We start from the raw sequence: 16025 nt of genomic DNA, 5'->3' as shown, positions 1-16025 counted from the left end.
GGGAGAGCACAGAGGGGTTAAAAAACGGGAAAGCAGTATGTCAGAGGGGTTAAAAAATGAGGGGGAGCACAGAGGGGTTAAAAAACGGGGAAGGAGAATGTCAGAGGGGTTAAAAACGGGGAAGCAGCATGACAATGGGGTTAAAAAATGAGGGGGAGCACAGAGGGGTTAAAAAACAGGAAAGCAGCATGTCATAGGGGTTAAAAAATGAGGGGGAGCACAAAGGGGTTAAAAAACGGGGGGGGGCAGCATGACAGAGGGGTTAAAAAATAAGGGGGGGCACAGAGGGGTTAAAAAAACGGGGAAGCAGCATGTCAGAGGGGTTAAAAACGGGGAAGCAGCATGTCAGAGGGGTTAAAAAATGAGGGGGAGCACAGAGGGGTTAAAAAACGGGGAAGCAGCATGTCAGAGGGGTTAAAAAAATGAGGGGGAGCACAGAGGGGTTAAAAAACGGGAAAGCAGCATGTCAGAGGGGTTAAAAAATGAGGGGGAGCACAGAGGGGTTAAAAAATGGGAAAGCAGCATGTCAGAGGGGTTAAAAAATGAGGGGGAGCACAGAGGGGTTAAAAAATGGGAAAGCAGCATGACAGAGGGGTTAAAAAATGAGAGGGGCACAGATGGGTTAAACGGGGCAGCATGGCACAGTGGGGTTAATAAACAGGGGTCAGCATGGCACAGTGGGGTTAAAAAATGGTGGGCAGCATTACACAGTGGGGTTAAAAAGGGGGGGAGGCATGGCACAGTGGGATTGAAAAAAGGGGGGAGCAGCATAGTATAGTCTGATGAAGGGGAGCCAGATGAAGGGGGCAAAAGCAGCATGGAGGGCACAGTGTGATCATAAGGCATGGCGATCATGAAGGGGCACATTATTGTAATATTGGAGCTGGAGGAAGGCCTAATTATTAATCGTGGATGGTATTGATTTAACGCCAGGGTTGTTTGGAATTATCTAAATGTAGCTATTTTTTTCCAAATAGGACCCCCAGCATTCCAGGATCCAGACAAGCCGCAACTAAAGAAACATGCAGCAACAGGTGGTGAAAGTGAGAAGAACAGGTAGGAGAGAGCAGGACAGTATGTAAAATGTTGTGATTCTAGTAGGGACAATGTCAATTTTTGGTGAGTGTTGTGCCCAATATAAGGTGGAGGCCAAGACTGAACTCTTTGTGTACACACTGCATTTTTTTTATACTACATTTTGGTGCTAGATGTCCTGAAAGTCAGGAGTGCTTGGACATATGTGATGCTCGGGCGAATAGAGAGCCTAGTGATTTTGATGTGTTAGCCACGCCCCAATGTTGCATTTGCCACGCCCCCAAAAGCATGAGCACACCTCTGAAATTTTTTGCGTCGCCTTAGGGCGGCGCCAAATTTTTTACCGTGCTCATCTATGAGGGGGGCCCCATGAATTTATTGTACCGGGGCCCTGAATTCCTCTTGGCAGCCCTGGTTATAACAGAATCTAAAGGTCTATATACTTCACCAACTGTAACTGTATGAAATAAGAATTGATTAGTACACCTTTGTATTAACCACCAAATTCTTAACAAAAGGACAATACTGAATTAGTATAGACTGTCTTGCATAGAGTCATTTCTAAATATTTTTAGTGAGAGTCACTAGTTCTCATTCTTGTATCTAAGATTGAGTACTATAAACTATACAGAGTAAACAACTTTAGTTTGTTAATTTGAATAATTATTTTAATTGTCCTTGATTTGTAAGTTGCCACAATGCTCCACAGTGTTGGACAGTGAAGAAAACAGGGCATACATAAAATAAGGACATACAAGGCAGACAAAATAAATGCAGACATGTGAGATGCTTAAAATCTAATGAGAAAATGTCAGACCTGAGACAAGAGGAGCAAGTGATTCAGAGTGGAGATTGTGAGAGCAAGGGTATATAAGTGTGAATAGTAATGTTGGAGTAGGGTAAGCCCTAATAAAGAGATGGTTTTTCATAGAGCTTTTAAAGATTTGAAGGATGTGAGAGAATCTTGGGCTTGATATGGAATTCCATAAGTGGGTAGTAACATGACTGATGCCTGGCATGCAATTGTGAGAGGTAGCTTTCAGAGAGGAGGTGACACCCAAATCATAGGTAGAACTAAAACAGCATGAGAGAGAATATTTGAAGATGAGATTTGAGATTTATGAAGGGGTGATGGTGAATAATTTGATATGAATTCAGGTGGACATGAAAAAGGATTTGCAGAGGGCTCAGTGAATGTACAGTAGCAAGAGAGGAAGATCAGTCTTGCTGTGACATTTGAGATGGATTGAAGCAGGTATAGATGGATGAGAGGCATGCCAGATAGGAGGAGGATTGCTGTAGTCGAGGCAGGAGATACTAAGTATCAAGGTAAACCACCTTATATATTAATACACTCATACAACAGATACAACACATCACTAACACCAACAGAAACTCCGACATAACCCGCAAACTACAGAACCAGAACCCCTGTATACTCCACCAGGCAGCAACCACCAAGACCCACACTTTAATCACAAGCGCAGTCCCCCGAACCCCTATTTCACCAACGGGAGATAGAAAGAGAATGGCGAATAGCTATATGGTTGCATCTTGGGTACGCAATGGGTGTATTCTTGCAATATTTCAAACGTGGAAGAGTGACTGGGAGAGTGACTCAATGTGATAAATAATGCAGAGTAAACAGAGTTGACACCAAGTCTTGGGAGCCTAAGGAAATTGTGTGTTGTTGACAGAGAGGAAAATTTCAGGGGAGGTGGTAAATCTGGGTGGAGGGAAGCTGATGAGCTCTGTTTTGGACAACATGCGAAGCTTTAGGTAGCTTTCGGACAACCATAGTTGCTTACACAAGGTTGTATAGAAGGGGAGAAGCCAGGGAAGGAAAGGTAGATTTAATCGCCATCAATGTAGAGATGCTACTAGAGCCCAAATGAGCTAATTAGTTCACCAAGTGAAGAGGTGTACAGCAAGAAAAGCAGAGTTTCAAGAACACAGTCTTGTGGGACCACAAAAGATAATGGAAACGAAAGTGAGGATATGGTAGAGGTTGAAACACTGTAGGAATGGTTTGATAGGTAGGAAGTGTATCACGAAAGTCAATGGAATGAAGGGTGTGCAGAAAATGAGGTGATCACCAATATATCAAAAGCAGGAAAGAGGTCCAGGATGATGAATATGGAAAAGTGATCTTTAGACTTTGCTGCAAGTAGATCACTGATCACTTTTGAGAGGTTAGTCTCAGTGGAACGTTGAGGGTAGGAGCATGACTGCAGAGAGTCAAGAAGGGAGTGAGGGGAGGCAAAGTGCAATTCTACCATTTTACTCAGACTATCTGTATGGAGCACTTCAAAAGTGCCTGACCATATATGCATAGACCGTATATGCATGGGCTTACTCTGCATCAACAATGACTCTAGTGTAATGAGAACTATCCTGGTAGTGACTGACGACTATACTTTCATATTCCCAAGTCTACCCCACAAGGTATCTATGACTGCACTTTATCAAAAGTACATGGAAGAAATGATTCATGCTTTACATGCTCCCTAATCACATATTGGTTTCTCCCACTACTACCTTCTCCCCCTACTACATCATATTTGGAAGAGAAGCATGATTACCAAAAGAATTGCGAGCAGGAGTTTCTACAGATGGACAGAATTGTAGAAGCTGCTATCAGTATATGGCCCACTTAAATGAAAGTTTACAGAATTTCTAGCATCTTGCAGAAGAGAATGCAGCTAAAGAAAATACCCAAGTGTCATCAAACCCATTCAGATGAGGAAGCTTCAGCTAAGTATCCCAATGGTTCAGACACTGAGCCTTTAGTGGGGTATGATTCTGATGGTGAGAAATCTCCTGAGGATTCTCTAACTAAAAGAGCCTGGTATAGTCTTCAATCTAACAACCAACAAGATATAGATTCAGAAGGAAGTGCACTGGAAATTCCTCAAGAGGATACTATGGCATTTGTTCCACAATTCCAGGATGGACTGAGTTATACATGGACCATTCTAATGGTGCCACTTCCGCCATTGTCCTATGGACTTTCACATAGAGAGTTGAGTTGGGGGAAGTCAAATGAGGGAAACTTCCCCACTTTTCACATATGACTCACTAGGTGTCCTAGCATTGTTACTCAATGTTGTGTTCTGAGAGTTTGTTAATGCTCATTCAAATTTGGTTAATTTGATAGCAGTTTATGTTTCACCTGTTTTTTTTTCAGTTATGCCTTTCTGACCTATCCATGGGGGACAGGACAGATGTTGATGTACATTGTTTTTTTGGTTTAATGCCCCTTGCTAATTTAGAAGGAGTGAATGTAGGGACTTATACTGTGTCTTCTGGCAGCTCCTGTACTCATCTGTGGACCTCAGTTACTCTGCTGGCATAAAGAAGCAGAATCTCTTCATTGTTGACCTTTACAAGAAAAGAATGCTGGAAGCTCCTTTCTATTGTATAAAAGGGTTAAATAAAAATGAATTTGTGCCTTTGGACAGCCTAGAATAACAGGAGGGGAGGACCTGTCTCCAGGCATGTTTACAAACATTAAGCTAAAATCATTAGGCATTAGACTCCTGGAACATTAGGAAGTAACCAGGTTAATTGTCCAATAAATAACTCAGGGAGAGTGCCCTCCAATGAGCACAGGGAAAAATACTTTATAAAGAATTATATAATTGTGGTCTGCTATAAGTCCAGAGACTGCATCACTATCAAACTGAGGGGGACATTTATCAAAGTGCAGTTTTGTGTGCGGTTTTAAATCTGCCACACATCACATGCTGTTTCAGCCCCAAACCGCAACATTTACTACCTTACAGTTTTGAGGGAGAATACTAAAACCACATGCGATGTTCCCCGGTTTTGAAAGTCCAAAACTACGCGCAGTTTACATCAAATCACGCACTTTCAAAAAATGGCATTTTACTGTGCGGTTTTGTATTGGTTCTCAAAACACATAGGGCTAGATTTACTAAGCTGCGGTTTTGAAAAAGTGGGAATGTTGCCTATAGCAACCAATCAGATTCTAGTTGTCATTTTGTAGAAAGTACTAAATAAATGAAAGCTAGCTTAGTAAACCTATCCCATAGTATTTTAACCTCAGAACAGCTATAAAAAAGTTTAGCACTTTTTCATTATCTTTGATAGAGTTGTGATGTGGAGACAGGTGCTAGGAGAGGAGCGGGTAGTTATGGTGGTTTGAAGTTGGTGAGGTATTTTTATATTATGTTAAGTTGTTTTTGTATTTTTTTGTTGGCGGTAGGATATGGAGAGAAGAAGGAGAGCGGGTGCTGTGAGTGAGAATGGGGATAGAATGCTGCAAGAATTGAGTCATGGCTCCCTATGCTGTTGAGATCTCCAGGTCAATAGCAACTGCAATACCTCTGAGAAGGAGTATACGTTTTGGGAGGGCTATAGGAGCATGGGCCAAACACCACCCTAAAAAAAAAAAACTTACAATTTTCTCATATATTTTATTTATTTATTTTAGTTTCTTGCACTGTGAAGAAATTACATTATTTATTCACAACACTTACATTTGAATTGATTTTTTTTTTTTTTTTTTGTGGCTTGCTAGACACGTACTGCCTCACTCGTGTGTGGTGCCCAATTAGCAAAGCTGAGAGGTATAGGTTCTACACTGTGTCTGGGTCCCTGAGAGCTACATACATAGGGGCTGATACAGAGTATGACGCACACAAGTTTGAGTAGTGTACCTTGTGTGAAATTGCTCTCACATGCCCAGAAAGTGGGTGCACACTTATGCGCCTATGCTGACTTGCACAAAAAGTGTAAGTGTAGGTGTGTGTGTGGGAGGGGTGGGTAGAAGTGAAGTGAATTGCATCAGTGATCAGTCTATGGCCAAAGCTGAAACTAAATAGTTCACATTTAATAAACTGTACTATTTCGCCAATAAGTTGAACAAGTTGTTTCCCACAGCCGACTCAACTTGCTGGAGGAATTGCAGCCATAGGAGAACCTTCTCTCATATATGGGGGCCCTGCCCCAAGATATCCTTGTCTGGGACAAGATCCACAGGCTCCTCAATTCTATAATGGAAGCCCTGATTCCTTTCTTTTATCTACCCTCCCCAAAACTTATCTAGACACTCCATAAAATTTACCTTGCACATACTAGCAACAGCCAAATCAACCATTATGTCCCAGTGGAAACAGGTGAACCCTTCACCCCTCTCATCATGGACAAAAATCACATATCATATAAAGGACAGACTGAATTTCTTTACCCAGGTTTGGGCCCCATGGCTTTTCAGAGAATGACAAAAACCAGGGCTGTGCGAGAGGGGCGACCCGGACACAGCGCTGAAGGCGGGAGCAGTTTATGAATATGTTAGGTTCATTTGCTTAAAATTGAGGGCTAGGGAGGCGGCAGTTTTCCTTTTCGCCCAAAGCGCTAAAACTTTAAGTTACGCTTGACAAAAAGCACCATTCCCCCACTTAACACTCAACAGATCAAGCCTTCCACCCTCTTCCCTCAACTTTGCCTTTCCACATAGCAGGACCACTGATGTCCCGACCATTCACCATTATGTAATTACTACCTGTTCTGTGACACCCACCTTCACCCTCTGCATAATCTTTGTTTTGTTTCAGTTCCTATATTGCTTATTTAAATGCTGTTTACCTAAAAGTAGACCACCTTGTATACCTTCTTTATTTTGTTTTTACTGATTGCATTTATCATTTGTGTCGGTTTAAAATAAAAAGTTACATTTACTTACATTACTATGTAACATAATGATAAACACAGATGCTGATGCAACGCCCGGAAAACGTGTTACTAGGAGTTTTGTCCCACACATCGCCCTGTAGCCGGATGCCATCAGAGTCACATGACTAGACCAGCCATCTGCACGCTGCAGCAGCACATGAGCTTAACACGGCACAGTAAGAGGGGGAGAGAGCTGAACGAGCTATGTGAGTGTGTTATAGGCACATATATATCTCAGTGGCATCGCTGCAAAGACCTGTAAAACGTCCTTATTAAATTGCATCTCTGAGTCACATCCTGCCATGCAGCCATGGTCTCAGTACTGAGAAGCCCGAGTAATTGTAAGGAACACGCTCTCCTAAAGTACTGTTCCATGTAAATATAAACATACTCTATAATTCTATGTCAGTCATAGGTAACTAACCATTACATGGGACAATAAATATAAGTAGACGTCTTTTGAAAAAAGTGCAATCCTGGGCTGATTAGATATAGTTACAGTTAGTGTATTTTTTTTGTAGTTACTTTTTGCATCTTTGTTTATATCATTTATATTAGTCTGGCATACCACATGTGGTAATGTGTACCTGCTTTGCAGTGGGAATGGTGGAGATATAAGTTAAGACTTTAATGCAAAGATTAACTAAGTTAAAGAGTAACAGTATCGAGATATAGGTTGATGTTTCAGACACATTATTATTATCCTTTATAGAATGACAACACATTCTTTCTGTAGTGCTGTCCCATCAGAGAATTATATTCATCCTTTATATTTTAATTTGCTTACCATAGATAGGCACGTTATGTGAGTCATTTGGTATTGCATTAGAATTATTTGAGACTACAGACTGAAATTTAAAGTTTAAATAGGACATGCCCTACCCCAACTATAAATCTTCCATTACATTTTAAATTTACCTCCCCCTCCAATGCAAAATGGTTTTGCCTTACTTACTTTTGCTTAACTTTCCTTAATGAATCAGGCCCAGAATTGCCCCATCTATTTGCTAGTCATTAGTAGCCCTTCAAGTCACATCCCCAATTGAAAACATAAGTTTATTTAGAAGTTCATTTATAATGCTAGAATAATAAGTATATATTGTTTTATTTTTACATGGAATTTATATATTCATATTTGCACGTATTTTTTTTTTTTTAAACTTTTCTTTGAAACTCAAAATATTTATTGATTCATGTTTTTATTATTGTATGTTACATGATTTAAACTATTTTTCTTTACTCAAAATCACCAATATCGTTTTGGTGATCATTTTACATACCGAGATAATATAGTATATATTCACCTGTATGGGCTGTTGGTACTGGACACAATAGTACTATAGGTACTTGTAAGAGACGAAGATTTACATGCTATTAAAATAGTCCAGTGCTGCACTACCATTTATTGCAGTTCCTCTGATTTCTGCTGCTGTCATTTCAGATGAGGAATGGCACTTAATAAATCCATGCACCCAAGAAACCGCTATAAAGATAACCCCCCAGACTTTGCCTATTTAGCTTCCAAGTACCCTGAGTTTAAACAGCATGTGAATGTGAACCTCTCCGGACGAGTGAGGTAAGTTATTGTTGTATATTGTGTATTTAACAGGCGTTTCTTTTTATTTGCAGTTTTTGATATTTTTAGTGGCAGAAAAACAACTTTAATGTTTGTTATAAATCTTACAGACGAGAGAGTGTATTAGTAATAATGGTGATACCCATTATGGCTAACCACAGTGGAAACAAGGGCGGTTCTAGACTTGTATTTAGGTGGGAGCAGTTTCCAAACTCCTCCCAACTTGGACAGTCATGTGACCCAGGTTACCTCTCCCACCTTGTGGAGCAGATAAAATATCCTTCAGCCAGGAACAAAGATTCTACTTTCCCAGCAGTGAAATTCTACTTTCCCAGCAGTGAAAGGAATTTTAGAGCAGTGTGTTTGTTGCTATTGTAGGGAGCAGCTTGGGCATTAAAGGGGGGGATGGTGGGTGATCACCCAAACTGCTGCCATTGAGTAGAAATGGATAGCTTCCAGCAATCGCTGAATGCATGGCAATGCTGTCTCTTACTGTGCTACGGTGATACATACCATGTTTTGTTTTGTTTTTTTTTGTTTCGATCTAGCTTGAACTTCAAATACCCCGAAGCTGTCCGAGCCTTGACTTGTACCCTCCTAAAGGAAGACTTTGGGTTGAGCATTGACATACCCCTGGAGAGACTCATCCCCACTGTGCCCCTGCGACTGAACTATATTCACTGGGTAGAAGATCTGATCAGTTACCATGAGTCTGACAAAACTACGGTCCAACGCGGGATTGACATAGGTAACTTTATTGTCCGGTTTAGGTTGGATCATGTACAATTTGTAGTATTTCAGAAAAAAGTATACTGAGTGTCAGTAAGAAACACATTTCTTAATAATGTTGAATGAACAAATGGAAATGCATCTTAAATTTTGTGGCATATAATACTTATGTGTATAACTTTTGAAAGTGTACCTATAGCCTTCTAACAGCAGGGGGGGACAATTTTGTGGACTGAAGCAATATTCATGAGAATGCAGCCAAACATTCACTAAAATCCAATAACATAATTAATGAATGAGGCACTTATTTTTAGGTATTTAGCTGTTCTCTTTCTCTCCTGTGTCTGATGCCAAACAGAGGAACAATATTTACCAGTCTGCTAGTATAGTGTAAAGTTAAACCCGATTCTTTATTGCATATTTCATTTTGACATCAAAGATGATGATGTGGTTTATACGGTAGGTTAGTTTCTATTTCTGTTTGAAGGTGTCAGAGATGGTCTTCCAGGAATAAATTGAGAAATTAGGTGGTTTATTGCATTTTGGACACATAGGGCCTGATTCATGTTCCTATATACCGCCATTTGCATAGCGTATCTTGTGTGAAATAGCTTTGTGCATGCTCAAAAACTAACCTTTTTCCAATGAACGAAATTGCATTCATGTCTGAATGCAAATGACACAAGTGTTTACAACTATATAGGAGGGAAGGATATGACTAATGCAGCAATGTACAGTAAGGGCCTGCTGGGGGAGTTCTGGTGCACATGCTGCTGAATCCTGTGTTTCTCATAAGTATGCTTGGTTTCAGCTGTATCATTTGCACCCACTACAGGGCAGGTGTAGCTATCACAGAACAACAGTATGTAACTAAGTTGGACAATAAAAACGCATTTTATTTACAGTTTGCATTGAAAATATCGATGTAAATAACCAAAAGTTTTTAAAAATATTTCTTGAAATAATTATACTGTTAATGGTACTTGTTTTATAGTTAAAAAAATGTTTTATGTGTTCAAATGTAAGTTGTTTTTTGGTTTTTTTCCCCCCAAATGCAACTTATGTGCAAAGTGCGCTCGGACTTGAGTCAGGCGCTGTAATAGTAGGTTATGTAAAGGTAGAGAACATCTTTATTTTATTTAGAGGGAACAATGCCCCATTAAAATATCTATTGCAAATAGCAGTTAGGATGTTCTTTTTTTTTTTTTTTTGCTGCAAAATTATGCTATTCAGTTGTATGTTAATACAAATAAATTTCATGTAAATAAAATAAAAATAAATGCATTATTATTTGAGCTGCTGCTATATATCAGTGCTTCATGCCTCAGTGGAGTCAATAGTTGCTAGGGAATTGTTAGGCTACAGGTCTATCCCACGAAATCACTGCTTTTCCTGTTTGTAGGTGGTAGGTGCACTTTTTTCTGTTTAGTGTAATCATTTACTCATTTGCTTAGCCGTGTGCCTTCTTCTCACAGTGGTGACCATCTCATTCACATGCCACTTCACATTCTCCTTCTCACTGTCTGCCGCAAGACGATACTGCAGTATCATCATCATCATCATCATCATTTATTTATAAAGCACCACTAATTCTGCAGCGCTGTACAGAGAACTCACTCACATCAGTCCCTGCCCCATTGGGGCTTACAGTCTGCATTCCCTAACACACACACACACACACTAGGGTCAATTTGTTAGCAGCCAATTAACCTACCAGTATGTTTTTGGAGTGTGGGAGGAAACCGGAGCACCCGGAGGAAACCCACGCAAACACTGGGAGAACATACAAACTCCCGCAGTATCTGTAAATGTGGACCCCACTGTCTGTTGTACTGGTAACAAGTGTTGGTGCATGAGAAAGAGGTTGTGCAATGTTGGGAATAAGCCCATTAAACACCATTCATCCTATTTGTAGCATGTTTTATAGACATTATCTGCTGTCAACAATTTACCTGCTATGTGTGAGCGAACCTTTATTTTTAGGTCCAGCTATGATGTGAATGAGTTCTCTGTACGGAGCTGAGAGATTAGTGGCGCTATATAAATAGCTGACTATGATGATCTGATTTTTCAGGAAGTTGATGATTTGTTCCATCTCCTATATAATACATAAACGAGCGCTGTCGGACATAATGCATGGTACTGGGTCTGAACACAGCAGTTGATATGGTTTTATTTTTATGTAGTGCCAACACTTTCTACAGTGCTGAACAATGGTATGTTACATGTATGATACAAAAATCATGTCTGCTTGAGAGCTGAAATCTAGAGGGAGTAAATCTATAAATAAATGATAACTGATTATAGGGAGGTGCATAGTACAGTCAGTGTTATTAATATTTAAAGAAAGGTTAATGATGAGAATATTAAAGCAATAAGCCTATTTCTACGCATTTATCTAAACAAATAGCTACAAATATACTCAATTTTGAGTACTCAGTAATTCAAATGAAAAGTATAAACAGTGCTAACGGAAAGAAGAGATGAGTAGTTCGACATTGCAAATGTTTATATACTATACAACAGTTTTTTTGTTTTTGTTTTTACTGTCATTTATGTATTGTTATTTTTATTTGTTACTTTTTCTTTCACCATGTTTGTGAATGGATCACTGACTATATTTCCCATGGGTTCTTTTTATTTTATGAAACAATCTTTTTTCCTTAACTGCGTTCAGCTTGTGGGCATATGACATTATTAAATGGAAAATACAGAATGATCTGTTCTGACAAACCTTACTACACCACTAAAACTCAATTTTCTTCTACTTTTTTATTACACAATTTGTGTAGGTTGCCAAGGGCATCAAGTACACTTTGCGTTTACCTAAACTGTCTGCAGTTCTACAAGGACCGTGGTACAATGCTTTCTGAGCTAAAAGACATATCAAGTGCTAACAAGTCACGTGTTAAAGTGCACGGAATGCAGGCATAAATGCACACCGCACAATGTTAAATGCAACAAAAACAAAAATAGTCCATAAATGAAACAAGCACTATTTCCTGGTGTTTATTTCAATGCTGCCTTTGCAAACGTCACACACACAAGTAAGCATAGGATCAGTGATCTGTATGTTTTTACCTGTGCCTTACTTCTGTTTGCACACAACAACCCTTGATATGGCGCCTGAAAATGATACAAAAACTGAAAATGGTAGAAAGATCAAGCTGCTGCAAACCACCTACTATATCTAATAACCAAAAACAAAAAGATTTGCAGCGCTAAAAATCTAACTAACTAATAAATATAAATATGACCTTTTGTGACCTTTTTTTTTTTTGCTTTTCTATACTTTTATATTTATTAGTTAGTTAGATTTTTAGCACTGCAAATCTTTTTGTTTTTGGTTACTTCTGTTTGCAGTCTGTTGTGTAAATGTTAAAAGCACTCCTCTGCTTTCTGCCTAAACAGGTCTGATTCTGGACACCGGTAGGTAAAAGCCTAAAACACACCTGGGTATGAAGTAAACCTTATGTAAATGGCGTAAAAGCATTGTTTTGTTTGCTGTTGTTTATTTTTATGGGTTCATATTTTTCCACTTCACAATCAATATGACATGTTTAGTGATTGAAGAGCTATTTTAGAGCATTAAAAATATGAGGAACACACAGAGGTTCAGATTAATTTGCATTGTCTTAGTCTGCTCTGATTTCCAGAGTTGCATTTGGCTTTCAAACCTCACAAGTCACAGTTCCCTGCCTCTCTCTCTCTCGGCATTGGAATCAACCATAGGAACATCAGTGGTCAGTCCCCAAGTAGCCATGTGTGAAGATGATCTAGGCTGTGTGTCTGCGGTGAGAGCCTGTTGTAATTGGCTCCAGGTCTCATCCCGTTCCCAGTCAGAAGGGCTCTATCACCACATTTATTATGTCTATGAATAAATTAATGAAAGCCTGTCCTCTAAAATATCTGACTCCACAATTAACAATTCTAATATAATTGATCTGTTCTCTGAGCTCAGAACAGTTGTATTCACAGCTTTGTCCTCTAACAAGGTCTTTGCATGGATGTATTCAGCTTACATTTTTCTTTTTCTTTTTTTTGTTGTACATTTTAAATAATCTAAAGATAAACAACTTTACGGCTTATGTAGACCCAGGCTCAGAGTGACCAGACAATGCATAGGAGTTGGAATAGGTGTAAGATATGTTTGAAGAAGTTAAAGAATTATTTTTGTGTGGTCATCACCATCATAGAATTTTGTAGCCACCTTCATGAGCAAGCACGGGAGTTACTGAAGGCAAAGTAATCCAGATGGTAAAAGCATGTCATACAAACACTCGTTTTAGAAGGGGGTACACCATCTAAAAATAATTAAAGGCACTTTAAGCATATGTTTGTTTGTTTTTATTTGTCTTATTGCTCTTATAGAGTTATTAAAGGAAGACTATATAAAACTTTTCTTGTTACTAGGCGGATTGTGACATCCTTGGGGTAGTGGCCAAGTACAGACAGGACCAAACATATCACAGAGAGCGAGCAGAGGAGTAGCATTAACCAGATAGAAACGTCATTCCCCTGTGTTAGGCATTATAGTAATAGAAAAAAAATATTACATTGGTTCATGGGCAGTACATAAGGGACACCCATAGTACCTCACCCTATACCCCTACAGTCCTTTGAAACCGGTGCACCTCTCTTCGCTGATGCATCTCTACTTTTTGGTATTAAATAGTGATCACTATTCCATATTTCTATTTTATTTGCTACGGAATCTGCTGGCGATATTTAAATGATGATAATTTTGAAGTTCCCCTCATTCCTTCTTTTTTTTTTTTTTTTTTATGACTCCCTTTCAACTCTTTTTCGGATATATCTGAACTGCCTCTCTCAAACGTATGACATGAATTTAGATTCAGCAAAATCATATCCACATAGTTTATTCTATTGCGTTGCAGTATAACAATATGGAAAATAACGTGTTTTTTTATTAAGGAAGTGCATATTTGTACTTAGAAGAGGAAGTGGCTTCACATGCTTCATCTTCTGTCTTCTCACTGCAGGTTCTACTTGCTCTGGTTAATGGCCTTGCATGACAGCCTGCATGCATCTGTTCAGCCTAAAGAGCCTTAGTGTTGTGTTTTTTATGCATTTTTTATGCATTATTAAATTAAATTTAATCTAAACCATCCTAAACGTGTAAATCTTTCAACATGAATTAATTATTGTCCCATTTTCTTGCATCTTCTTTAGGATGTGCTTTTGTTACTGGTTTGCAGTCGGTTTCCCTCATTTCAGATATGACTTTTTAGTTTCATGTTTACAATGTGCTTTGTGTCTGTGTCTTGCTTTTATGCCTCATCGGTCACTGATATTTGCGCCTGTTTATTGAGTTGGTTATTTATACTCTTTCTAGGAAAGTATTCTGATAGGAATCTCCCCTGTTATTTAGTATTTTTCTTTCATGGCTGAGGTCTCCACATAATCCATCTGGCATTCTTTCCTTGTCTACTCCATTTGGCTGACTGCCTGCTGCTTCCCACAGCTATTCCTTGCAGGATAGAAATTAAACCGAATGTCAATGTGTGATGAGACTTGATGGAGCGCTGCAGCTACAGACGGCTGCTCTCCCGCCCTCTACGCTCCTGACTACATCACTAATGTAACTAGGACACACATGTTTTTTCCTTTTTGATTTAGGATTACACAATCAGAGCACACTTATTTTATAAATGCTTGGGTAAAATGATGTATTAACCCATAATAATGTGGTAATTGTGTAGGAATCCCTCTGTTAGGGATACGATACATTTTTGGCGTATTGTTACAATTTCCGAGTACTATTTATAATTATTGCCATCAAAACCATACAGTTGCATAATTAGAACTTTGACACCTTTTATTAAATAATCAGTGGCAGAAAGTATAGTGGCTGATGAACACTAAAGCTTTATTTAATAAGTTTGTCTATCTAAACAAAATCCAGCCTCCACCCCTCCACAAGACACCTGTTTTTGCTTAGTCTAGCTTTTGCTGTTGTGGTCTGCAAATATGTGATGTTTTCATTCTTGACAGTCTGTGTCTTTAAATGTGTGCTAACCATAGAGACGTACCATTAATGCAGTCACTGGTTAGTGATACAGCGGGAATGACTAGCCAAGCAGGGATATCCTTTACCATAGATGCGTTATCCAAGCAATGTGTTCAGGCTCAAGTATAGCTATATTAAGCTATAGAAACATTTAGTTTGCTGGAATGTATGCGTTGCTTTTTAGTTAGCTGCCATAATGGACATGACCTACCTAGGAAGTTGAGTCCCAGCAACTGAATAGGGAGCAGAAGGTGGGACTCACCAGTTGATGTGGATCTTCAGGCTGGCTGGACATGCTTGTGCTTGCAGTTCCACAACAGATGTTGAGCTGCAGGTTACCTGACTACAGTTGATGATGCCAAGACAATATGGTAGTCGCATAAATGTTATAATTATAGCAGCCAGAACATTGCCATGAAATAGTTTAATAGTCCCAGTTTCCTATCCCAGTAAATTGAAAACAATAGGATGGAATCTGGACTGAATTGAAGGGTGTCTTCTGGTACTTGGCAGTGTTGAGAGACAGCAGATCTTTGAAGTATCAACTGAACCCGTAGTAGTGTTAGAGGGGGTTGGAGAAAAACATTCTGTTGGTGCAAAAGGCTGCTGTAATAAAATGAAACTGCATACAGATGAGGACTAACTGTTCTATAATGATTGTGTTGCCATTAGCTATAATGACATTAGTACTTCCAGTTATATGAAAACTTTCTATTGTAAATAAGATTAGAATTTGTGACAACTATTGTCCTGGATAATTTTGCACTATTACAATAAAGCACCTAATCTGCTGTTAAGACGAGTCACTGACTCGCATCACATTCCTATATATTTTTGGTATTAAATCACTATTCCATATTTCAGATTTATTTTGAAGTCCCCTTCATTGTATTCTTTGTTGTTAAACCTCTTTCAGACATAACCAAAAAAATAAATAAAAGAGAGAGTTGAACGGCC

The 16025-nt window shown here is 39.1% G+C and overlaps 1 protein-coding gene across 1 annotated transcript in view; it reads left to right on the top strand.

Annotated features, from left to right (window-relative positions):
- The first annotated feature begins 6832 nt into the window (after positions 1–6832).
- METTL16 (methyltransferase 16, RNA N6-adenosine) overlaps positions 6833–16025 on the top strand; it is a 40682-nt gene continuing 31489 nt past the window's right edge. Inside the window, exons 1-3 of the mRNA XM_075196763.1 lie at positions 6833–6938; positions 8174–8308; positions 8857–9056. Of these exons, the coding sequence (XP_075052864.1) occupies positions 8181–8308; positions 8857–9056 (328 nt within the window). The 5' untranslated portion in view covers positions 6833–6938; positions 8174–8180. The remainder of the gene's footprint in view (positions 6939–8173; positions 8309–8856; positions 9057–16025) is intronic.

Source organism: Mixophyes fleayi, chromosome 2, assembly GCF_038048845.1.
Source record: "Mixophyes fleayi isolate aMixFle1 chromosome 2, aMixFle1.hap1, whole genome shotgun sequence".
Taxonomy (NCBI): domain Eukaryota; kingdom Metazoa; phylum Chordata; class Amphibia; order Anura; family Limnodynastidae; genus Mixophyes; species Mixophyes fleayi.
Note: the sequence above shows the minus strand (reverse complement) of the source record. Positions and strands in the feature narration are given on the sequence as shown.